Source organism: Vulpes lagopus, chromosome 16 (genome assembly GCF_018345385.1).
Source record: "Vulpes lagopus strain Blue_001 chromosome 16, ASM1834538v1, whole genome shotgun sequence".
NCBI classification, from domain to species: Eukaryota; Metazoa; Chordata; class Mammalia; order Carnivora; family Canidae; genus Vulpes; species Vulpes lagopus.
Genome location: NC_054839.1, coordinates 30,827,512 through 30,852,103, shown reverse-complemented (window position 1 = coordinate 30,852,103; position 24,592 = coordinate 30,827,512). Strand labels below are relative to the sequence as shown.

The following is a 24,592-nucleotide window of genomic DNA, read 5'->3' as shown; positions in this document are numbered from 1 at the left end:
GTATACTAGTAGAAAGTTAAAATAGGAATTTCAGTCACAAATTAGAAGTCTGGAACAACATACAAAATAAATTCTTTGAGGGAGGTTTGTAAAAATGTACCTAGAGTGACATAATTCAGACTCAAAGCTCAAAATTATACCTATCAGAGCAAACTGTCCATTGAGGTTTTGTGCTGTTTTCAAAAATATGATCAAGAAATAGATTTGTGTCATTGTGGTCTTCAGTTTAGATAGCAAAAGGTAGTTACATATGTTTATATCCATACGATAAACTGCTCAATCCTGTAAACAATTAAGACATGAGAAGACTGGTTTACCCAGAAAAAGTGTGAACAAAGCTCCATCTTCACAATTCTGCAATAGATAAGAGCCCTAGTACACAATGGTAAACTACAAATACCTGACTTAACAGCCTAGTCCCTTTCATAATGAAAGGACATCTTGTTATTGCCTAAGACACTGCACATTCAATAAATACAGTAAGCTCTGTAGCTTATTTGACAAAATACTACTATGCTTTCCCCATGTGTTGCAAGAAGCTGTGAGGAAAAAAAAAAAAAAGATGAAGCCAACTCCCAATTACCACTGTCAAAGCCAAGCTGGTGAAACAAGTCAGTCATCATCCTTCAGGGTATGTGGCATGTGAGGACATGGAAAAGAAAACAATAGGACAGCCCTCAGCAAAAAGACACCCACATTTTAAGAAAAAGAAAATGAAAGTGATTTAAAATCTACATCAAGAAAGATGAAGATGCAGGGAGCCTAGGAAGAGATGTAGGAGCTACTCAAATTTTCTAGTTGGTGGCAGCTAAACACTGTATAAGCAGTCATATTTCGAAGTTCTATAGCTTTCCCCCTTTCCCCACAAAACCCCGTAGGCCCCCAATACCCTAAAGCCTATAAGTGACAGAGGAAACAGAACATAAGATAAAGGGAAATGGCTGATAGGACGTCAGAACACAAGTGCAGCTGCAATCACATCTCCAGAATACCAAAAGGTCCAGTTATCAAAGTACAGCCCTAAAAATCTCCATCAGGCACCTTTCACATCCACATAAATCTCCATCTGCATCTCCTTTGCATAAATCTCTTTAAAACTCCATGCTTTATACAACAGCATGATTATCTAAAACTATATATATATACATATATATATATAACACTACCCTTAACCTATACCACTGCTCCCCTTAGTGAAAGGCAGATTTTTTTTTAAGGGAGGTGGAAAGTGGAGGATGGAATATCTTGGCGGGGGGGGGGGGGGCAGCGGCGAGGGATAAGATACGTGCAAATACCATTGCGGCAGAGATACTGGAAACGCCACTTCCCTCACCGCTCTTGGAAATTCTCTCCGTGCAATGCCTTCTCGCCCTCTACCGATTCCCTCCTCCTTCCTCAACAATACACACACACACACACACACACACACACGTGTCATAACCGACCGGCACCATCACCTTTTCTAACATCACATGCTTACCTCCCTCCCACTCTCGCTGACCCCCTACAAAGACAGTCACACGCACTGGGCAGAAATTGTTGCCACCGCACCCTCCTCTCTCAGTGAAGTGCTTCCACCACCCAAGCGCCAAGCGCTCGGGTAAACGGGTACGCAGGCACACATGCATGCTCTTCTACATGCATACACGCGCATGCACGCACACACATGCGGCGTGGCTCGAGAAGGCCACCGGAGACGCACCTGGAGGCTGGGTGTCCGGCGCTGCTGCCCCCCTGGTCCCTGTCACTGAGCGCAGCTGTGTAAATCCTCCGGTAGCGGTCGGCCAGGGCCCGGCCTGACAGCAGCAGCTGGTAGTGACCCCGGGAGTCCGCGGCCGGCAGCCCCAGCCCCAGCCCCGCGGTAGCCACGGAACCCTCGGGAACCGGCATGAACAGCGCCCCCGGCGCCGGGGAGGAAGAGAAGGTGACGGCTGGGAAGAAGCCGTCCCCGCCGGGCCCCGAGGAGGCGGCGGCGGGGGAGGCGGTCGCCGAGCACATCATCATCCTCGCCGCCGCCGCCGCCTCGTCCCTGCGGGCCGGGCAAGCAGACACGCGCGCGCACACACAGCCCTTTTCCGACGACGACGGCTCCGGCGGCGGCCTCTCGCTCCCGCGGCAGGAGACTACAAAGACAGCGTCCTCCTCCTTCTCCTCCGTCTTCTCCTTCTCCCCCCTGCGCCGTCCTCGCCGCTACTGGGGCCGCTCATCTAACCCCGCCACCTCGGGAGTGTGAGGAGGAGGCGGTGCCGCCGCTGCCGCCTCTGCCGCCGCCGCCACCGCCGGGGCTACCCGCAATGGGAAGCTGCCGGCCGCACTGGGCATGCGCCACTCCTCGCACATGCTCAGTAACCCCAACCCCTCTCCCTCCCCTCCCCCCCTCGCCACCACTCCCTCCGCCTCAGGCCTTTGGGTGTGGGGTGTTTGAGTTGTGCCGAGTCCGAAAGAAATCCGCTTCTCCGGGTTTTACTGGCAGCCTGAGGAAGAGTAAGGAAAGTGCTGAGAGGACTCAGCTACAGGCTCTTGGCTTCAGGTAATGGGGTTCCCCTCCAGGTGAGAGAACTTGGACCTGAGAGAGGGAATGTGTGTCCCCCCCGCCCCCCCCGGCCCCCCTGTCAGAAAATGAGTGTTATGCATTTTTCGGCTACTTTTTCTCAAAATGTGTGCTGCCAGCGTGAAGATGCACTGGGAACAGCGCTGGTTACTTTAGAATCAAAGGCAGAGAAGGCCAGCCAAATTAGTATCTCTCTGGTGATTTTATTTTGGATTTTTTATCATTAGGATTAAAATGGTTTTTACCTCGAAAAACAGGTAGTAAGCTAGTGCATTCTGAAAGTAGAATTCACAGATAAGACAGAAGAATTCACAGATCATTCACATTCCTAAATTCTTATTCTCAACATTGACATCAGAGCTAAACCTTAATGCAGTAGTACTTTCCTTACATATTACCTGACCCCTTAGAGCGCATTCTTATCTCTTGACAGCGGCCACTTAATGGCTTATCTTTTTCTGCCCAGACTTAACATTACTAGAGGTAATTCTTGAAAATGACCTGAAGCTGTTAATTGTGACTGTGTGCAACATCTGAAAATGTCATTATCTACCAAAGATCTTATCCTTTTATCTATTAAAATGTAACATTTGCTGAGTCCCTTGTGCCAAGCCATTCTACTAACCGCTTAGAAGTAGGTGCTCTAGAAATGCATGTGCCAAGAAACCCTGATTCCTAAGTGTTTTTCTACTTGACTCTCAATTTGAAGAGTTTGCCTAATTTATACTCCTGACAAAAATCGTTTCCTCGTCCTGTCATCCCAGTAGTATTTTCTCTATCTACTTACTAACTTTCTTTAAAAAGATTTATTAGGCAGCCCCAGTGGCTCAGCGGTTTAGTGCCACCTTCAGCCCAGGGTGTGATCCAGGAGACTCGGGATTGGATCCCACGTGGGGCTCCCCGTGTGGAGCCTGCTTCGCCCTTGGCCTGTGTCTGTGTCTCTCATGAATAAATGAAACCTAAAAAAATAAGTAAGATAAAATCATGAATAAAATAAAAAGATTTATTTATTTATTTATTTATTTATTTATTTATTTATTTGAGAGAGAGCACAAGAGAGCCCACATGCACTTGCTTGTATTCAAGGGAGGAGAGAGGGAGGGCAGAGGGAATCTTCTAGCCCATTCCCTGTTCAGCCTGAGCCCTACAGGGGAGGGATGGGCTCTATCCCAGGACCCTTGAAGCCAAAAGAATGAGTCCATGCTCCACTGACTGAGCTACCCAAGCACCCCTCTACTTACTAGCTCTTAAGTCTATGCTTTCCATAAATATCTTTCAAAAAAAAAAAAAAACCCTTGTTTAGTGTTTTGAAAAATATAAACAAGGAGTGGGGACATGAATTAATTCTAGCTTTTTGTGGGGAGAGAGTGCTGAGGCAGTGCCTTTTACCTGGGGCTTTAATATATGGATGTCATTTTGATTTAAAAACAAAAAGATAGCTACAAATGAAATAATGAAAACATGGGGGTACAAATGACTGGCAATGGGAAGTCATGGTATCTTTTAGCACTAGGAGTAGCCCTGTTAAAACAGGTCTTATACTAGTTTCCTCAACTATGAGCTCACAAACAAGAGCTTCTTGTTTATCTTTGTGTCTTCCTCAGCCCCTGGTCTAGAAACTGGCACATAGCAGGTCACCAGTAATTATTTGTTAAACTAAATTCCTGTCCTGATGCTTCAGCACAGTTACACACCTCAGTGTTGAGCAGGAAGCCTCACCCCCAACCCAAAGACAAGGTATAGAGGCAGTGAAGTACTAGGACAGTTAGTCACAGGCCTGAATAAGTAGGAGCTGCAGGCCTGGCTCTTGACTGTTGAGCAGCCAGCCAGGTAGCCAACAGGGCTCGGACAAACCAGAATTTAGATCCTGACTCTGCTCTTTTGTATGTATGTCTCTGGATCAAATTCATCCTATGAATAACGGTCAAAGTAATATTGCATGAGATTGTAGGAGGACTTCAAACATCTAGGGTGTCCACCTTGGCACATGGCTTTTGACAAACGGTAACACACAAGACAAAGCACTAGACTTTTCAGTGGGGACAGGAATGGTGTCTGTTCCCCCATATCATTCTCAGCTCCTAGCACAGGCTCTAGCTCTAAGCGGGAGGGAACCAGGTATTGGCTGAAGGAATGAATGAGCAATGAGCATTGCCTGCCCAGAGAAGCATTTCCAGTTGGGGGGGGGGGGGGGGGGTAGGTAGTGGCTTGATGGGTCACGGTGCTTCAGGAGTTTCTAGGGGGGTACTGATGCATCCGCTGCATGGTTCTCAGAGTTCCTCCCACCCCTGAATTTCGCTCCAGTTTTCACCACTTGTTTCAGTCCCAGGCAGGCCCCTTCCTGAGCCTTCTGGGTGCACGCAAAACCCGGGAACTGGATAATCGCCTAGGAAACCCGTTGTCATCGAGCGGCGCAACTAGGCGTGCGCGGAGTCGCACACATGCTCACTTAGGTGGCGGAGAGTGGCGTTTCTGTGGCGGTTGGCCGCATTTCCTTCCACGGCAGCGGCAACGGCCGCTGCGCTCTAGACTGGTAGCCAGGGCCGCGTGTTTCCTCCTCCGCCACCTCTCCTTCCCGCCTGGGCGCCGCGCGCTCCCTGGGCGCTGCTACAGCTCCCTGCCGCGGCAGCTGCGCGCTGGGGAAGCCTCCCTGGGGTTGGCGGGGAACGGGACGCCTACCGGGGTCGAAAGGGCGTTTGGAGTCACCCTTAATTCCGCGGCCAAAGGGGCTGTGAGGGGTGGGTGGTCCCCAAGGCAAGTCGCGAGGGCCACCTGAGCCGTCGCTGCAGACGGCAGATGTGGGTTTCTCGCCGCGTGCAAAGCAAGAGTCCCCTCCGCACTACTACTGCATGCTTCACACTGCCTGTGTGTGTGCGTGTGTGTTTGCGGGGTGGGGGGGGGGGGGGCTCTTGTTATTCAAGAAAATGCAGCATGAGAGAATACAGGGGGATTTGCTTTTGTTTTTCCAGCCGCACCGAGCGCGGCTCCTGCACTTTCCGCGCTGCCATCTTAGCTTTATCTTCTGGCCAGGCTGGGCGTGTGTGTGCTTTGGTTTGCAGGGAGGGTGGGGGCCGTGGAGGGAGTACCGGGCGGGTTGGGTGTCAGAATTGGCTGGACCACACTTCAGGACACAATCGCCCCGCAAAGAATATTACATTGCACTAAGGCAAATCCTGGCCCTGACCCCTTTTATAAAGGAAACACATGCGTAGTATTTTTCAGTCGTTGTGGTTGGTAATCATGTTCATTTCTCAAAAGCATCTCTCCTCAACGATCGTGCAAGACTATGGCTTCATCTTTCATATATATGATCATAGATTTTTGTCTCTCCTTCCTACTTGAATTGCAAACCTGGGAATACAGTTTTCTGAACTCTTAGAATTTATATATTTTTTGTACTTCATATCTTTAAGGATATGTTTTTTGGTGGTGGTTCTTTTTTTTTTTTTTAAAGGAAGCCATCGGTGCTGATGTAGTAAATAACAGGCAGAAACCCTAAAGTGTATGTAAGAGGACAATGATTGATGTTGTTAGTTTCATTTAAAGGTTAATGTTGTGCTACAGCTATAAGATTACAAACACAGGAAGCATGTATGTTATGAAGAATATCAAGACTGCTGAAAATGCTATGGTCAAGTCAGGAGTTGGATTTGTTTCCCAAATTTGTACAACAGTATTGAACATTTAAAAACGAAATTGATAGCTGAGACCATTTTAAAACAAACTTAGTAGCTAAGAACAATTTGGAAGAAAAAAATGCTCAAGTTTGAAGAGTGAATAAATATTTCACTCTTTGATAACCTTCCCTTAAGGACCCATGATTCTACATTCTTGACAAAATGACTATGTGCACTTTAAAATGAAAATCATTTTATGTACATATTTAAATCTCTGAAATGAACAAAAAAGTTCAACATCACAATTTAAATTCTTTTAAACAAAAATTACATACTGGATCCCCTAGATATCTTGCCCTTTTGTTTTAAACAAATGTTATTTTTAGAGCATTGGAAGATTCACTAATTTGTAGTGAAGAGTTTGAAGAGTTTATGCTTTTTTCTTTTTATTCATATTAGTTTTTAATGATACAAATTTAATGTCTACGTTTTCCTATAAATAAAAAATTTAGATGCTAGGGGGCTTGAGGTGTATATGGATATTTTCAGCCCTGAAAAAAATTATTCTAAATGTAAAGATATTCCTTGAAGTATGTGAAATTTAGTAATAAATATTTGAATGCAAGTCATATTTTAAGAATTTTATTGTTATGATGCATTTTAGACCAAAAGCTTTCACAAATGATAAAGTCATATAAAGTGTAACTCTTTGAAAGAGAAATGTAAGAACCTTGCATTTTAACCTTAAAAACTTCACTCTAGCTTATAAATTACTAAGTTGGCCAGTATTACTAAGGTTAGTTTAATAATTAAATCATATCTCCCTAAACCCTAATGGACTATTGAAATTCTTACACAATAGTAATTTTATCACATTAAAATCTCCTCAAAATATATTATTTTTAAAATACTTCTTGGCTGGAGCACCTGGGTGACTCAATTGGTTAAATGTCTGCCTTTGGCTCAGGTCGTGATCTCAGGTCCTAGGATGGAGCCCTATATAGGGCAGAGAATCTGCCTATCCCTCTCTCTCCCTCTCACTCTACTCTCACTCTGTGCCCTCTCTCTCTCAAATAAATAAATAAAATCTAAAAAAAAAAGAAAAAAGAAAGTTCTTGGCTAATTCAGATATCGAGATATATCTAAATGGCTCTAAAATTATTACACTAGATGTGATCTTATTTTAAAGACATGTAATGTACCCTCATTCAGGCTATGTATTCTCATCAATAAAATGAGGTTAATAAGAGTACCTACTTTATTAAATTCTTTGAGGATTACATTAAATAATATATATGAAGGCCTTGCTTAGCACACTGCCTGTGAGGAATAACTATTATTTTTAATAGTATGTTTGGTCTCCCTTATTTGAGGTATGTCCCAGTCTTGTGCTAGAGGAAGAAACAGTTATACACTTTGAGTTTGATATACTTGGATTTAGAAGTATGTTTCTTAACAGAGTCCTTTTCACAAATACAGATATACTATATCTTGATATGATAAGAAGAATAGAATCCAAAGATTACATGTTTCCCTAAAACACTCTGCTCTTGTATGATTTGTTAATTCACAAAACATATTGCTTACTTTCATTAAATTCAGGGAGTTTTTAGAATTCTAAATGATGGTTGCATTTTTGATACACAATAGTCAAAACAGATTATAGTTTCTTCTCAATTGGCTGATGGCTATGGTATACTTCTAGGGTCAAAAATTATATACCATCCATGGCTCACTTTCTCTGCTAATTTATCTGTAATTAACATCAAAGTCTTAGCCCCACCTAGTTCAACTTCCTGTTTTGATCAATATTTTTACTTTTATACTTTGAAAGTAAAAATAAGTTGACTTACTGGTTCTTCATAATTATCTTAAAAAGATTTTTCCTCTTTTTATCACATCAAGTTTGGCTTCAAACTGGGCCAGAAGCTGTTTAAGTTTTTAAAACATATAATAGATGAAAAATAGTTCATGCTTTCCTAATTTTTGGTGACAGTATTTTCTTAGTTTAGTCAAAATAATCTTATCTGTATGAAGTCACATACTGGGAATGAAATTATGTGGTAGAGCAAAGACAACATTGTTTCTAGAGAAAAACTGTGGCTTCCACACAAGTATTCCTAAAGTCTACCTCTACATGCAGGTGGGATGGAGTACCAATAATTTGCTTATCTGTTCTTGAGTCCATTCTTCTCCCATTTCCCTGCTCTGCTCTGTACAGCAAGGGAATGAGTCTGCAAACTGTATTTCCTAGGCTCCTTTGCTAGCTAGCTTCAAGTTAGATTCAGCCAATGAAGTAAGACAGATGCTTCGAAGTCGGAAGAGGGGAGAAACCATGCCTCCCAACCTCCAACCCCAGCCTCTCTTTCTGCTTAGGGCAACATCTCTGTGATTTAACTCCTGCTGGGCAACTTTTCCTTCCATGATCCAATTCTAGCCAAGTAACCTTTGTTGTAGAACTAGTTCTCATTGGGACCTGGTAATCTCCAGGAATCTGGTAATAGCATTTCCTCCTTTGGCCTCTCCAGCTCTAGGCATTATAGTGGCTTCCTGCAGATATCAATCCTTAGATGCCTTTGTCCTTCCTTGGGCTCTTCAGCTCCTTCACTACAGTTGCAATTAGTTCCTTATATTCAGTTCCCTCCCTTAATGACCTGGCATGCGCTTTTCTGTTTTCCTGTTTGGACCCAAGTGATACAAATAGTGTTCCATCCAAATAATAGACTTGATTTAGCTTCTCAGCCAAATGATGGCATTTTATCATCTCATATTTGGTCTGTAAAGCTTGTGCATCTGACCTCAGTCAGCAAAATAAAAACCTGATTTGAAAACAAAATTGATTAATTCGCCACACCCAGTCCAAATCCACCCCCATCCCCTTCCTTGCCTGCCTCTATTTTAAAGACTGGAAAAGGTGGAATATACTCTCTGTGAGCCTCTCCTGCATTTAGGGCTGGCTTTCGGATGCAACTCAAGCCAGCAAGTTCAAGGAAAATCTGTTCTTAATGCTTCTGTCTCTCCACCTTAAAAAATGGGCAGGATGGCTGACATCTGTAGCCATGAGACAAGAGATAGGAGATAAAGGCCAAGAGCATCACTAACATTGGCCTTGAACTTAAAGAATCATTGAACAAAGTTTCAAACTTATTTTTATGCAAGAAAAAGAACTCTAAATGGTCTTAGCTGCTGTTAATGAAGTATTCTATTACTTATAGATTAAAATGTTCCTACTCAATACACCAGCTCCAACATCTGGTCAGAGTGTGATTTCCATCTAGCTTCTATGAGTAGTCTGCCTGAAAGAAGAAATATTTATGAAAAAAAATAGTCAAAAGCATAAAAATCCACTCATTCCCATGGGTCCTAAATTTTCTTGCTTTATCCAGTCAAACATCAGAAAGTTCACTGAACTATATTTTATATCATGCCTTTGGATTTATTAATGATTTCTGCAGTGACATGCTTCCCCGATAACCTTCCAGATCTGAGACACTTATTCAGCACTTATTTGCTGCTGGGAGGGTTGACGGCTGGCTGCTGACAGATAAGTCCCTTTCATAAGTTACTCTTGGCTTTAGGGAGCAGTCTTAAGGTTCCACTCCATCCCCAGAAGGAGTCTGCATCAAATAACAGGTAGGTATGGTGTACAAAGATCTGGACCTCTGACCTTAATTCTGAAGAGCCATTCCAGCTCCAGAATTCTTCATGGGATTAGCTAAAGTCTTTGTTGCAACTGTATTTCTGTTCCATTTCTTTCTCTCTCTTGACCCATCCTACTTTCCTCAGTCATTCACAGGCAGTGTTGTTGAAAGCACTCTACAATAATCTTCCTGCATGTATGTCTCCATTTCTAAGTCTGTTCCCAGGGAAACTGACTTAAGTCATTTGGTATGAGGGGTGGTCTAAAAAAAGTGAACTTGAAAATGGATGTTGGAGCTTGATTATCCACTGGTTGGTTGGCAACGGGGATCCCATCTGTGATGGAGAGTGTCTAGAGTGACCCCATGATCTCCATTTCCTAATATACGTGCCCTTATATAAGCCTTTCCCCTTATGTGGGGTACGATATGAAAATTTCCTCTAACCAATAGAATATGGCAAAAATGACAGGATGTGCACTATTACACATATGTGATTAAGTTAGTATTATATACTCACTCCCATCTTACTAGGGCTTCCTCTTCCTTGCTGACCCAGAAGGATCAAGACTGCCATCTGTAAGCTACCACATGGAGAGTACAGAAGGCAAGGAGCTGATGGTAGCTCAATAAGGACTGAGTCCCTCAGTCCGGCAGCCAACAAGGAACTGAATTCTGTCCAAAACGATATGGCTTTGGAAGTTGTTCCTTTCTCAGTTGAGTCTCAGATGAGATTGTAGCCCCAGCTGACACTTTGATTGCAGTGTTGCAGAGGACAGAGCTAAGCCATGCCCAGTCTCCTAATGTATAGAAACCAGAAACCATCAGTAAGTACGTGATAGTCAACCGTTAAGTTCATGACAATACAATTATGCAGCAACAAAAAAATATAACAGACCATCACTGGTAGGGTGAGCATGATAACCCTGAGATGGGTAGAACTGTGTGATTGCTGAAACTTTCACTAGAGGTGAACTAAAATGGGATTGTTGCAGATGGAATGCACTTGTAGGTGAAATAGCCCGAGCTTTTGAGAGGCTTAAGGAAAATGTTCATTATATAGACAATGGAACTAGATTGCTCTTGCTGAGCACCATAGATGTACTAGCAAGAGCAATGAAATGCTGAAAGTTAGGGTTCCAGTAGTTTGAGGCATGTCAGACATCTCCTACAGAGTAAAGGGTAAATTATCATATCTCACACTTCCTACCACAAAGGAAGGACAATGCTTGCTAGGCTTTTCTGAGTCCACAGGCATAATATTTACTTGAGAATATTGCTCTGACACATTTCCTGAATGACACAGATGGCTGCCAGCTTTAAGTACTGCCCAGAACAGTAAAGGGCTCTGCATCATCTCTTCACTATGGAGAGAGCAGGGTTACTTCTTGGACTATACATGACAGAGCCTATGATATTATATATATCAGTGATGGGGAAAGATGCTATAGAATGGGAAATTTCTAAATAAATAAAAAATTAAAAAAAAAAAAAAATTTAAAAAAAAGGGATCCCTGGGTGGCGCAGCGGTTTGGCGCCTGCCTTTGGCCCAGGGCGCGATCCTGGAGACCCGGGATCGAATCCCACATCAGGCTCCCGGTGCATGGAGCCTGCTTCTCCCTCCGCCTGTATCTCTGCCTCTCTCTCTCTCTCTGTGACTATCATAAATAAATAAAAAATTAAAAAAAAAAAATTTAAGAATGGGAAATTTCCATGGGAAAATCAAAAGAGAAGTACAGAGGTTCTGAAACAAGCAAAAAACAAAAACAAAAAAAACCTCCCCAAAAACAAAAAACAAAAAACTTTTAGCAAAAAAAATCATACACTAGGGACACCTGGGTGGCTCAGTGGTTGAGTGTCTGCTTTTGGCTTAGGGTGTGATCCCAGAGTCCCAGGACCGAGTCCCACATTGGGCTTCCTGCATGGAGCCTGTTTCTCCCTCTGCCTGTGTCTCTGCCTCTGTGTGTGTGTGTGTGTGTGTGTGTGTGTGTGTGTGTATCTAATGGATAAATAAATAAAATCTTTTTTAAAAAAAATCATACACTATAGAAAAAATGGCTTCTGGCAGGCTATTTGAACCCTGAGACAGAGTACCTCACCATGAGATGTCAAGTTGTTGAACTGCCTATTAGGAGCTAAGTTTTATCAGACCCACTAACTCCTAAGGTCCAGTAGGCCCAGCAAAACCTATGGTTGGAATATGTAAAATATCCAGGATTGGGCATGAGCAGGGCCAGAGCACAAGTAAACTGACTGATGTGTGGTCAGACTCCTACATTCACAACTATTATTGCATTATTGCACTGATACATGCCTCTAAGCTCAAACAATATGGCTGAGTGGGATTATGGAGCCCCTTAAGACTGGATGGAGTAAAAAGGCTGAGCTTGGTTCAAGCATAGGTTGATTTGGTAAGTAGGTGCAAGCTGAAATGAACTGCTGCTACACTATGGTCTAATAGTAGTGAGGAAAAATCCTCCCAATGGTTCACACTTCATGTACTGTCCATGTCATACATTTTGCACTTAAAGAACAGTGGCCTGAAATAAGACTCATAGACACTGGCAGATGGCTTTGGTAATTGGTAATAGAAACTGGAAGTAGAAAGATTGAAAGATTGGGGAGAAGGAGGGTTGTGGAAGAGACATGTGAATGGACCTATGGGAGTGAGCACAAAGTGGTAGTCTGAATCAAATCACATGGTGATGCCTATCAGAGAACATCCCATTATGGTAGAGACAATGAATGACCACATAGACTGGATGGATTCCAACAGTTGATATTTGCTAGCTTCTGCTTTTGTCTACCTCTTTGGGGGCACAGGGAACACATGCACAGAGTAGCCATGGTGCAGAGATGGAAGTTATGCATGGAGCTTATAGTTCTATGCCTTAACAATGTTGATTTAGCTACTGCAACAGACAAATGTACAACCTGCCAATAAAAGAGACCAACAAACACTAAGCTGATACAGCACAATCCCTGAAGAAGACCAACCAGCCACTTGCAAGAAAATTGATTATATTACACCCTATAAAGGCCAGTGATTCAATTTGGATGGGAGTGATACATATTCTGCTATGGATTTGCCTTCCCTGCACACATTGGCCAAACCATTACCTGAGGGTAACAGAGTTCTGTTTCTAGATATGGGGTCCTGAAAGGCTTGTGTCATCCCAGGGGGTTCCCTTTATAGTAAGTGATGTGTGGCAGTAGATATATGTAGTAGACTGAATTATGAGCCTCCTCCAAAATTATCTACATTATAATCCTTAGAGCCTGTGAATATGTTACCTTACGTGGCAAAAGGGACTTTGCAGATATGACCCTTAGATGAATAGTATCCTGGATTATCCAGGTGAGTCCAATGTAATCATAAGAGCTCTTTTTTGGTAAGATTTATTTATTTATTTTAAGAAAAGGGGTGCAGGGAAGAAGGGAATCTCCAGCAAACTCCCTGCTAAGTGCAGAGCCCCATGTGGGACTTTCACAACCCCAAGATGACCTGTGCCGAAATCGAGTCAGCCACTTAACCAACTGAGCCACCCAGGCCCCCAACAAGATTCTTATAAAAAAGAGGCACAGGGTACCTGGGTGGCTCAGTCAGCTAAGCATCTGCCTTCGGCTCAGGTCATGATTCCAGGGTTCTGGAATTGAGCCCTACATCAAGCTCTCTGCTCTTCAGGGAGCCTGCTTCTCTCTCTTCCTTGCCTACCACTCTACCTACTTATGTGCACTCTCTTTCTTCCTCCCTCTCTTTGTCTCTCTATGAAATAAATAAATACAATCTTAAAGGAGAAAAAGAGACAGGATGGTCAGACTAGGAGAAGGTAATGTGACAATGAAAACAGAGTCAGAGAAGATGTGATGACAAGGAGAGGAGATAGATTTAAAGATGCCTTGCTGCTGGCTTTGACTGTGGGGGGAGGACCATAAGCCAAAGAATACTGGCAGCCTCTAGAAGCTGGTAAAGACATGGAAACGAAGTCTTCCCTGGAGCCTCTACAAGAAATATAGTTCTGCCAACATCTTGATTTTAGGACTTCTGACCATCAGTAATGTAAGATAGTAAATCTGGTCTATTTTAACTTAGCCACATGGCCTGAGAAGGTCATGGTGACTAGGGGCCCAGGACTCTCAGGAATGAGTGTGGGTGACTCTAACAAGATATGCCACCTAGACTAGCAGAGGTTCTAGCTGAAGGTAAGGGAGACCTAGGACAGGTGGGGAGGAGGGTCATTATGAATTTCCGTGGTAGCAGTGAGACTCTTTGTAGCAACAAGGACTGTGGCTTATCCTACTTATTTTCCTCTTTTAGGTTTCTGTAGGAAAAAAAAAAAGACAACCCAGAACCCTATATATGGGGTGAACTCTTTAGAGAAGTAAGTAAGATTGAGCAATGTTAGGAGTGAGGTGAAATGGATATTATAAGCTATTGCCCTGATTGATCGCCCTTTGTGATTGAGTCACTCACCTCCCTGCGGTCAGACGTGTTGGCTGCTGACAGCTCACAGCTGAGCCTTCCTTCCTTTGAGTGTTGTCCTCAGCAGAAGATTATTGCTTGGACCATGGTTGTCTCCCCTCCTTGATATGCATTTTGTTTGAGTGACTTAACATTGCAGTGGCACAAGACCCTAGCCTTATCCTTAATTTGGGAATAACTCTCCAGGTCATCCTAATTCCTTAGCTCTCTGTGGGTTGACTGATGCTTCTCAACTGATCCTTGGTTCAACTTCTCCCTCTACCTAAACTTGCTTTCTTCATTTCTTTACAGGTTTTATTCCTAAGTGTGCTCTCTAAGAAGCTTCCTGCATGCAAGTTCTTATTTCAGATCTGATTTCTTGGGGAATTTAAACTAAGACAGTTACTGTGATTAAAATATGCAAAATTTGTCATTACATTTGCTTGAAATATTGATGGCATTATTCATGACATGCCATGTTCTAAATTTTTTCTTATACTTAAGTACTCAAAAAATTACTTTCCCTAAAACCTACTTTTTTTTTTTTAGTGAATAAAAATGTCTAATTGATCACGATTCCCTTTACAGTTGGCTTCTGAGAACAGTAAATTTGGTATTTGCTACAGTCCTTTCTCAGGTTCTGATTTAAAAAATCATTTTAAAAATTTGCAGCAAATGGAAACAAAAACTTCTTTATTACACAAATGGCTAAGCAAGAGGACAGAGTTTAATATAAAGCCAAAAAACCTCTTTTTTGAACCCCAGATATTAACAGTTTTAGCCATCCACTTACTTTATTTTTTGTTTTTTTTAAGATTATTTATTTATTCATGAGACACACACACACACACACACACACACACAGAGAGAGAGAGAGAGAGAGAGAAAGAGGTAGAGACACAGGCAGAGGGAGAAACAGGCTCCATGCAGGGAGCCTGACGTGGGACTCGATCCCGGATCTCCAGGATCAGGCCCTGGGCTGAAGGCAGAGCTAAACTGCTGAGCCACCCGGGCTGCTCAATCCACTCACTTTAATACTGTCAGAGTAGTCCTCCTTTCATGATAGGGAAGAGATTGTACTCTCTGAAGGATGGAAGGAACTGGTGCATACCCAATTTCTGCTTCCTAACTCAACAATGAGGTAAGGTACTGTTCCTTCCCAATCCATCCATCTTCTATCATCATTGTTTTTCCTGATGGTAGGACATTTTAGGCACCATGAGCAAAAGACATCAGTTGTAGGTGGAAAAGACAGCACCTGTTGTAGCTCAGCATGACCTGTTGAGGCCTCAGCTAAGGCAGTCAGCATAGAGGACAGAGGACTGTTCAAGAGGTAAGATGCATAGTAAAAAATGATCTAATGTGGAGACTGAGAGATATGGAGGATCCTAATGAGTCTCCTAGATTCTGGGTAGATAATGGTGTCATTCACTAAGATAGGAATCCAAGAAAAGAGGCTGTTTTGGGACAGGAGATTAAGAGTAATGTTTATCTTTTCTAACATATTTCTTGGTCTGAAAATAATTTAAAAGAATGCTTTTAGAGAATGTGATCACTCCCCAACTTACACATATTCCTCTGTCATTGATTTTTGGTTTGGTCCATTCTATTCTCTACACAGCTATCATGTTTTAAAACTGTAATATATGCAATGAAATATTATCCAGCAATAAAAATGAACACATGCTACGACATGGGTGGACCTTGTAGATGTTATACTAAATGAAAGAAGCCAGACACAGAGACCACATATTGTATGATTCCATTTACAGGAAACATCTAGAATAGGCAAATCCATTGAAACAAGTAGATTGTGGTTGCCAGTGGCTTGGGAAAGAAGGGGGATGGAGAGGGACTGCTTAACAGGTATGGTATTTTGGGGAATATGGGGGGATGTGATGAAATTATTCTAGAATTAGATAGTGTGAATGATTACACAACTGGGCAAACATACTAAAACCCACTCAATTGTACACTTTAAGAGGATGAATTTTATGGTATGTGAATTATATTTCAATAGAACTTATTTTTAAAATCTGCTTCAAATCCTTCAGTGATTTTGTATTAGAACAACTAAAGCTAGCTGCTACCACAGACAATCCTCATGAGCTGCTTATTCTCTTTACCCTTCGGAGCTGTTCTACTACCTTCCCTGAACAGCTTTGTGCCCCAGGAGGCTAGAGCTCCAGTGCACTGCATCACCTGGGCTCTCCTAAGGCTGAATTCTGATTGGGTTTGCCCAATTGGGGGCACCCTCTCAGGAGACTGAAAAACAGGAGAAAAGGCAGGTCAAGGTATTTTTCTGGCTCTTCCCCCTTCTTATGGCAGTGGCAATGTCCCTTTGTGACTGGAGTTCCTGATGGGCAGTTCCTCCTTCTTGGCACCAGCTCTCAGGGCTCTGATAACTCTACTTCCTTGCTGCCTTTTCAGCTGTAGGAATAGGAACAGCTTCTTGACTCCCATGCTTCTTCCCTTACCCTGTCCATACCTCTGAAAGGATTTCCTTCCTTAAAGTCTTTTAATTTGGGGCACTTGAGTGACTTGGTTGAGTGTCCTGACTCTTGGTTTTGGCTCAAGTCATATCTCAGGGTTATGGGATTGAGCCTCAAGGCAGGCTCTGCTTAAGATTCTCTCTCTCTCCCTCTCTCTCTGCTTCTCCACCCCACCATTTGGGCTTGCACAGAAGATCTGCTCTCTATCTCTCTAAAATAAATAAATAAATAAATAAAATATTTAAAAAAAAATCTCTTCACTTGAACCATCTGGGGTAATTTGTTTTCTTGTAGAATTCTGATTGATAACCCCCAAACCTCACAGGCTTAACACAATAAAAGTTTACTCCTCAGATACACATTTACTCCTCACACATTTGATACAAACCCGATAGATTTCTTTTGCTATCTGGACCTTATAACCTCCAACACAGGGCAGGAAAAGAGGGAATTAAAAGATTGCAGGGGATGCTCTGTAAGGCCAGGCTGATATCTATCCCACCTACATCCAATGCCCAGAACAAGTCACAGGATCCCAAGCTAACTGCTACCATAGTGGTGTGGTGAACATATGGTATTATCTCTGACTAGTACCACAAAACTGCCTTCATGTTTTAATGAACTCTGTAGTAGGACATAAAAGATATGTCACCATCTGGACCCAGCCTACCTTGTTACCTTTATGGTGGCTAGTGCCCCATGTCGTGCCTTCGCACAAGCTGTTTCCTCTGCCAGAGTTTTTATCCTCTCTCTTCTCCACCTGGATTACTTCAGAACTCAGCTCAATAATTAACTTCTCCAGGATACTTATTCTGACCCTTCCCAGGGTTGATTTAACTATTGGTCCTCCATGGTACAACCATAGTGCCAGGAAAACATCTCCACCATAACATTTATCATTCTATGTTATAATTTCATTCACTTCTTCATCTCGTCAATTGAGCTGTGAATTTCTTGAAGGCATGGATTATATTTCATTTCTACCTTTCCCAGTACCTACCATGGTAGTCACTATACAGATAATCATTTTAGATAGTGGTTCTTAACAGATTTAGCACCATCCCACAAATTTGGAAATTTGTGGACCTGTTTTTCATTGTCATAATAACCAGGAAACCCTACTGACATTTAGGGTACGAGCTAGAGATAATAAACTTCCTTCATTATATAGGACAGTTCCCCACAATGAACTCTTTCCTGTCCTGCAAGATTTTCTTTTTTTTTTTTTTTTTTTTTTTTTTTAAGATTTTCAATTGTACTCTTGGATCTTCAAATAGATGAAAAATCTGTTTATGTTGGCTTGCATCTGGAACCTAAATCAGTTTTACATGTAAATGCTGTTTGGGTTTTCTATTGGTATATAATCAAACCACCCAGAATTTAGAGACTTAAAACAGCAGAAATTTATTATCTTCTAAGTTTCTGTGTGATAACTGGCTCAATTGGCAAATGCTTCTGTTCCACGTGATGTTGAGCATTGCTGCAGTCAAATGGACTCAGTGTGGCTGAAGCATCCAAGATGGCTCACTTTCACCAATGGGAGTTGATCTGGAGCTGTCAGTTGGAGCACCTCAGACCTCCTTCATGTGGCTTGGGCTTCTTCTAACGTAGTAGCTGGGTTAACATTTGTAAAATATTTTTAAAATAATAGATATTTATATATTTATTTATTTAATATGTATAGTAAGTATAATTACACACAACTCCAAAATATTTGTAGATAGATAGATAGAAGGGTAGATAGAAACAAATTTTCATTTTAGTTTTCCCTTAAATTAGGGCATTTTAGTTTTCCCTTAAATTAGTTTCCCTTAAATTGTGTTTTTTTCATTACATATAGTGATAAGTTATATTATTTACTAATTTAATATCAGGGTAGTAAAGAAGTTGTTACAAAATATTTGCTCTAAGAAGGAGGTGAAATAACAGAGTTGAAAAATTACTGATCTATGTTAAGCAAGCTGATACTCTGGCATTCCCTTTTGGTTTCTGTATTTGTATTATCCAACACAAATCAACTCAAATCTCTAAAAATAATATGGGGAATATGAATAAATAAGAGAATACATAAGTATCTAGTTCTGTGTTTTTTCCAATTATTAACATGTATAATTCTCATAGAATATATAGTATTTATGTTCAAAACTGATTTTTCTCCCATAGAAATAGTTCTTTGTTATTTTCTAGTTTGAACCAGATGAATAAGAATGTCTAGATAATGTGTCATAACAACACTGTTATATTTTTTGGTGTCTCTTAATAAGAACAGCTTCTTGATGTACCTACTGTTTAATCTTATTTTAGGAATAAGATGGAAATTATACGTACTGATTTTAGATTTTTGATATTGCAAACTGCTTTACCTCATATTAAGATTTCTTTTTTTAAAGATTTTTATTTATTTATTCATGAGAGACACAGGAAGAGAGGCAGAGACACAGGCAGAGGGAGGAGAAGCAGGCTCCATGCAAGGAGCCGGATGTGGGACTCGATCCTGGGAATCTGGGATCAGCCCTGAGCCAAAGGCAGATGCTCAACCACTGAGACACCCAGGCGTCCCATATTAATATTCCTTAAGAAAAAAATATCCTTAGACTTTTTAGTGAAGCCAGCCTATGTATAAATGTTTTTTTTTTACCATAGCTTTCCTTAAAATATTAAGTTGAATAAATATTAGAATATTTTCACTATGTGAAACTAAATTCTGTAGAGCTGTAAGTACTGATAATCCATTCCTGTGATCTCCTACTGCTTATATAATACATTACTCTATATTCAAGGGTTTGTTTTCTAATGCTTATATTTTCATACCAAAATACATAAATGGGTCTTTGATAATTAATCACTAGAATTTCCTGTGATATGATTTTTAAAACAAGTAGATACAAAAACCAAATAAATTCATTTAATGTCCTTTGATGTGGGGTTTGAAAAATGCTACCCTCCTGGTCTGGTAAGTATAGTTTTTGGATAGATTTTAACCATTGGTTCTGGTAGACATATACAACCCTCCTGATCTGGTAAACAGGTAATACCGTTCTGATCTGGTGCTACTCTCTTGGTCTGGTTGGCCGATTCTCTCTCTCCTCCTGGCTGGTAGACATGTTACTTCCTTGTGTGATAGATGCTACTTTGCTGGTTTAGTAGACAAATGTTGCCCTTCTGGTCCGGCAAGGCAGTAGAAAACCAAGCTCTCCAACTAAAATAGTCCTATAAATCATCACTCAGCTTCTGCACAGGAAGCAGAGCAAATGATTCTGTTAGTTACCACTGGTGTAAGACACAAATGGCCCCTGAGAAGTATATCATGGACAGGATATTAGAGATATGATTACTTAACTACTGTTGCTACAATAGGCTCTGGTAAACACTGTCATTTTCCTTATAAAACTATTTTAAGGAGGGGCAAGAGAAATCCAGTTTCACATCAAGCTTTATCTTCATGCTTTATACAACTGAATGCTGCTGTGGGAACCCCATGAATATTTGACCACAGACAGAAAATCCCCACCCTAAGCCAACCACTGTGTCTACATCAATTTTAGTTTGGGGAACTAGGTCAGCCTCAATTCTAATGCGGCCAGAGAAAAATGAATCTGGCTCCTTATAAGTACAAACAGTGACTAATTTAACTGCTAATTTTTAAAACACTGCCAACATATAATATTGAAAGCTATTACAAATATTTTTGACATACTGTTTTGTCACTTCTCCTTTTTCCCCCCAGTGTTAAAAAGTTACTTAATCTTTGTACCATAAAAAACCCCACAAAGAACCAAATAATTATAAATTATAGAATCAACTCACCAGTATTATTTACAATATAGGTGCTAGTCTATTTGAGTTAATATAAATCTCTGACATTTAGAAGTTTATCCTTATTTCAAAGCAATCTAAAAATGAGCATTGGCCTATCCTGAGGATGTTTACATAATGCTAGAGGAAATTAATTTTGTTGACAAACATAAGTATTGTCTTAAAGTGTGTGTGTGTACAATATCTTGCCCAGTGAATCCATTTTATAGCCACCAGCACAGAACTGAGCACTATCTCTAAATTTCTTTCTTTTCTTTTCTTTTCTTTTCTTTTCTTTTCTTTTCTTTTCTTTTCTTTTTTTCTTTTCTTTCTTTTTTCTTTTCTTTTCTTTTCTCTTTTTCTTTCTTTCTTCTTTCTTTCTTTCTTTCTTTCTTTCTTTCTTTCTTTCTTTCTTTCTTTCTTTTTTTGTTTATTTATTTATGAGAAACACAGAGAGGCAGAGACATAGACAGAGGGAGAAGCAGGACCCCTGTGGGGAGCCTGATGCGGGACTCAGTCCCAGGACCCCCGGATCATGACCTGTGCCAAAGGCAGATGCTCAACCACTGAACCACCCAGGCATCTCCTAAATTTCTTTCTTTAGTCTCACATAAAAACATGAAATAGTACAAAGGAAACTATAACTTACTGTCATATTCAAGAAAAATGCATCTCCCAGTTCAAAATGTGGCATGAGATACTTAAAAATTGTAAACACATTGGTCAGTAGTACTATTACAATTTCAGTATTCAAAATATTATAGTTATTTAATGGATTCTCACTTATTAGAATTATTACTTTTCATAATTCCACATATCTGATAACTATTGAGTATTATATACTATATAAATTCCACTGCTATGATTCTATACTTTATGTAATTGGTGATAGAACAATACAGTTTTAGAGTACCACAGTAACAGTTTGTCTTATTTGATGTTAACTTGTTATTGTGAGTTTGTGGTATAGCCCAATTAATAAATTTAAAAAGTCAAAATACTTCTGGGCCATTGTACTCTTTATTTGGCTACTTTAATATGACTAACATTCAGCAAGAAACAGTCCTAGTGCAGAAAGTGAAATAATTGAAGTGGAGAGCTAAAATGTGAGAGGATAAAGATAACTAGAGGTGTGGCAGAATTTTGCAGAATCGATTAGAACATCCCATTCTTATCCTTACCCTTTTATTCTACACACAGAAATTATCACTATGGCATCTTATCCTTTATGAGTGTGATAAATTATTTGTAAAAAAGAACCTCAATACGCTGATCCATTGTTACTATTTCTTTCCCAAGAGGATGAACTTGTAAAGTAGTGACATTTAAAGTTTATTACTTATCACCAGCTCTGATAAAATGCATATTTACTTATAAATCTTCTGGTATACATCTACGCATGCATGCTAGGTAGGTACATGACTAAGGAAGAATGAAAATAATTGGCTTACATAAATTTTCAGTTGATATTTGGCTCTAATTATTACATGTTTCTATATTTAGGATTTTCTAAATCATACTTTATAGCTATTCTTTTTTTAAAAATTCAATTTTGGTAACAAATGAGCTAAGATCAATATCTCATATTTGTATGGCATGCTATAGTTTTAAATATCATTTCCAAAATATAATTGCAAATAATGAAGTACTAATTGCTCTATTCTAGATGAGGCAACTATGTCCAGAACGGTTAAAAAATGTGTCCAAGATCACAAAATTAAGATATGGCTGAGTAGTGTATTTCATTCTATTATCATTTCCCATTATATTTTAAAATGGCATTTAGTATAATCTCTGAACCATGTATGACCTTTTAAACTGAGCTTGAATGGATTCTTTTAGACAACTTGGACACATTACTTATCTCTCTGACCCTCAATAACCTCGTTTCTAATATGAAGATAGAAGTAGTACCTGTCTATGGGATTGTTGTGAGCTAATTCATGGAAACTCATACAACAGCGCTCAGCACTTAAGCATTCAGTAAATGTTAACCATTGCAATGACTGAGGCCACTGATCTTTATAGTCTTTTCCTTCATCCGTAAATAATCCTGCTTTTCGGGAGGAGATGGCCTTAATTTTCTGAATTCTAATTCCATTTTCTTTCCTTCAGAAGGTCTTCAGTATCATAGTTTTGGGTAGATTTCTTCCATTCTGCCTTACATACTTTTATTTATGTGTGTGTGCTGTATGTGTGTATTTGTATACCTACTTTGAATTTCATTTTTAATGAGTTGCCTATTCAAATTTTTTGCTCTTTTTTATTGGGTTATTTGTTGATTTGCATTCTCTAGGAAGTAGATGCCAAGCTGAACATATTTATTGTAATTACATTTCAAACTTTATGGAAGAAAGGGTGACCTGCTAGTAAAATGTTAATGGGGATGGGAGGATTCTTTTCTGTTTTTGTTTTGTTTTCAGTGAAACTTTGTATTGCCATTGCTTTGCCTGGCTGTGCTGTAATGAAATAGTTGTCCGTCTGGAGTGGGAAAGATACTGATATATCTGCCATTACTTTATGAGGTCATTTGTTACATTATCTTTTAAGAGTAGCATCCATTTTTAAGAGTTTCACTGCTTGTTAATGTTGAGATGTAAAGCTGTCACCTTTATATTTTCCTGCTTCTGATTTTATGTGAGGGAAACAATACAAGGACACTACTAGATAGAAAGGAAAATTGCAGGCCAATATTTTGAGGAATATCGATGCAAAAATTCTCAACAAAACACTATACTAAATTCAACAGCACATTAAGATTGTTCACCATGCATGATAAGCTGGTATCCATGGGATGCAAAGAGGGTTCAATATATACAGATCAATCAAGGTAATACATCATATTAATAGAATGAAAAGGAAGAATTATATAACTATCTCAATAGACACAGAAAAAGCATTTGACAAAATTCAACAGTCATTAATGATAACAAAACATTTCACAAATTAGTCATAGAAGGAATTTATCTCAACACAGCTAACATCATATATGACAAGCTAACATCATACTCTATGGCAAAAAGTTGAAGGTTTTTTCTCTAAGATCAGGAAAAAGACAAGGCTCCCCATTTCTCTGCCCTTGTTCAACATAGTACTGGAAGTCCTAGCTAAAGCAATTGGCAAGAAAAAGAAATAAAATGCATCATAATTGGAGAGGGTGAAGTAAAATTGCCTCTATTTACAGATGACATGAACTTATATGTCGAAAATCCTAAAGAGTAAACTAAAAAACTGTTAGAACTGATCAATGAATTTAGTAAAGTTACAGGATACAAAATAAATATACAAAAATCAGTAGCATTTCTATACACCAACAACAAAGTTTCTGAAAAAGAAATTTAATTTAATTTAAATTTGACCAACAAGGTGAAAGAGCTCTACTCTGAAAAAAATTGAAGAAGACGCGCATAAGTAGAAAGATATCTCATGTTCATGGGTTGAAAGAGTTGATAATAATGAATTAATTAATAAAGGATTAATCAACAATAACAAAATGTCAATATTACCAAAGTCATTTATAGATTCATGGTAGTCCCTATCAAGATTCCACTGACTTTTTTTACAGAAATAGAAAAACCACATCCACAATTTATATTGAACTACAAAAGACCCCAAATAGTTAAAGAAACTCTAAAAATGAAGAACAAAATAGGAGGCATCACTCTTCCTAATTTTAAGCTATACTATGAAGTAATAATAATTAAAATAGTATGATACTGGCATAAAAACAAATAGAACAATGAAACAGAATTAAGAGCCTCAAAATAAACCCAAGCATATATGGTCAATTAATATTTGACAAGGGAGCCAAGAATACTCAATGGGGAAAAAAATGATGCTGGGAAAATTAGATATTTACATGTAAAAGAATGAAACTTGATCCCTATCTTATACCACTCACAAAAATTAACTTGAAGTGGATTAAATGCTTAAATGTAAGGCCTGAAACTATGAAATTCCTAGAAGAAAACAGGAAGCTAACCACTTGACATAGGTCTCAGTAATGATTTTTGGAAATCACATGTAAAGCACAAACA

The 24,592-nt window shown here is 39.9% G+C and overlaps 2 protein-coding genes across 7 annotated transcripts in view; one reads left to right on the top strand and one right to left on the bottom strand.

Moving 5' to 3' along the window:
• Positions 1–2,291, bottom strand: part of MYCBP2 (MYC binding protein 2) — a 262,243-nt gene extending 259,952 nt beyond the window's left edge. Inside the window, exon 1 of the mRNA XM_041731051.1 lies at positions 1,703–2,291. Within this exon, the coding sequence (XP_041586985.1) occupies positions 1,703–2,004 (302 nt within the window). The 5' untranslated portion in view covers positions 2,005–2,291. The remainder of the gene's footprint in view (positions 1–1,702) is intronic.
• Positions 2,292–2,412: 121 nt separating this feature from the next.
• SCEL (sciellin) overlaps positions 2,413–24,592 on the top strand; it is a 296,272-nt gene continuing 274,092 nt past the window's right edge. For 4 of the 6 annotated variants that reach the window (XM_041730844.1, XM_041730842.1, XM_041730845.1 and 1 more), the window contains exon 1: positions 2,413–2,530. The gene's annotated coding sequence lies outside the window, so the exon portion shown is untranslated. Of the gene's footprint in view, positions 2,551–24,592 lie in introns of all 6 variants that reach the window. The other 2 variants (XM_041730838.1, XM_041730841.1) reach the window with 2 other exon arrangements.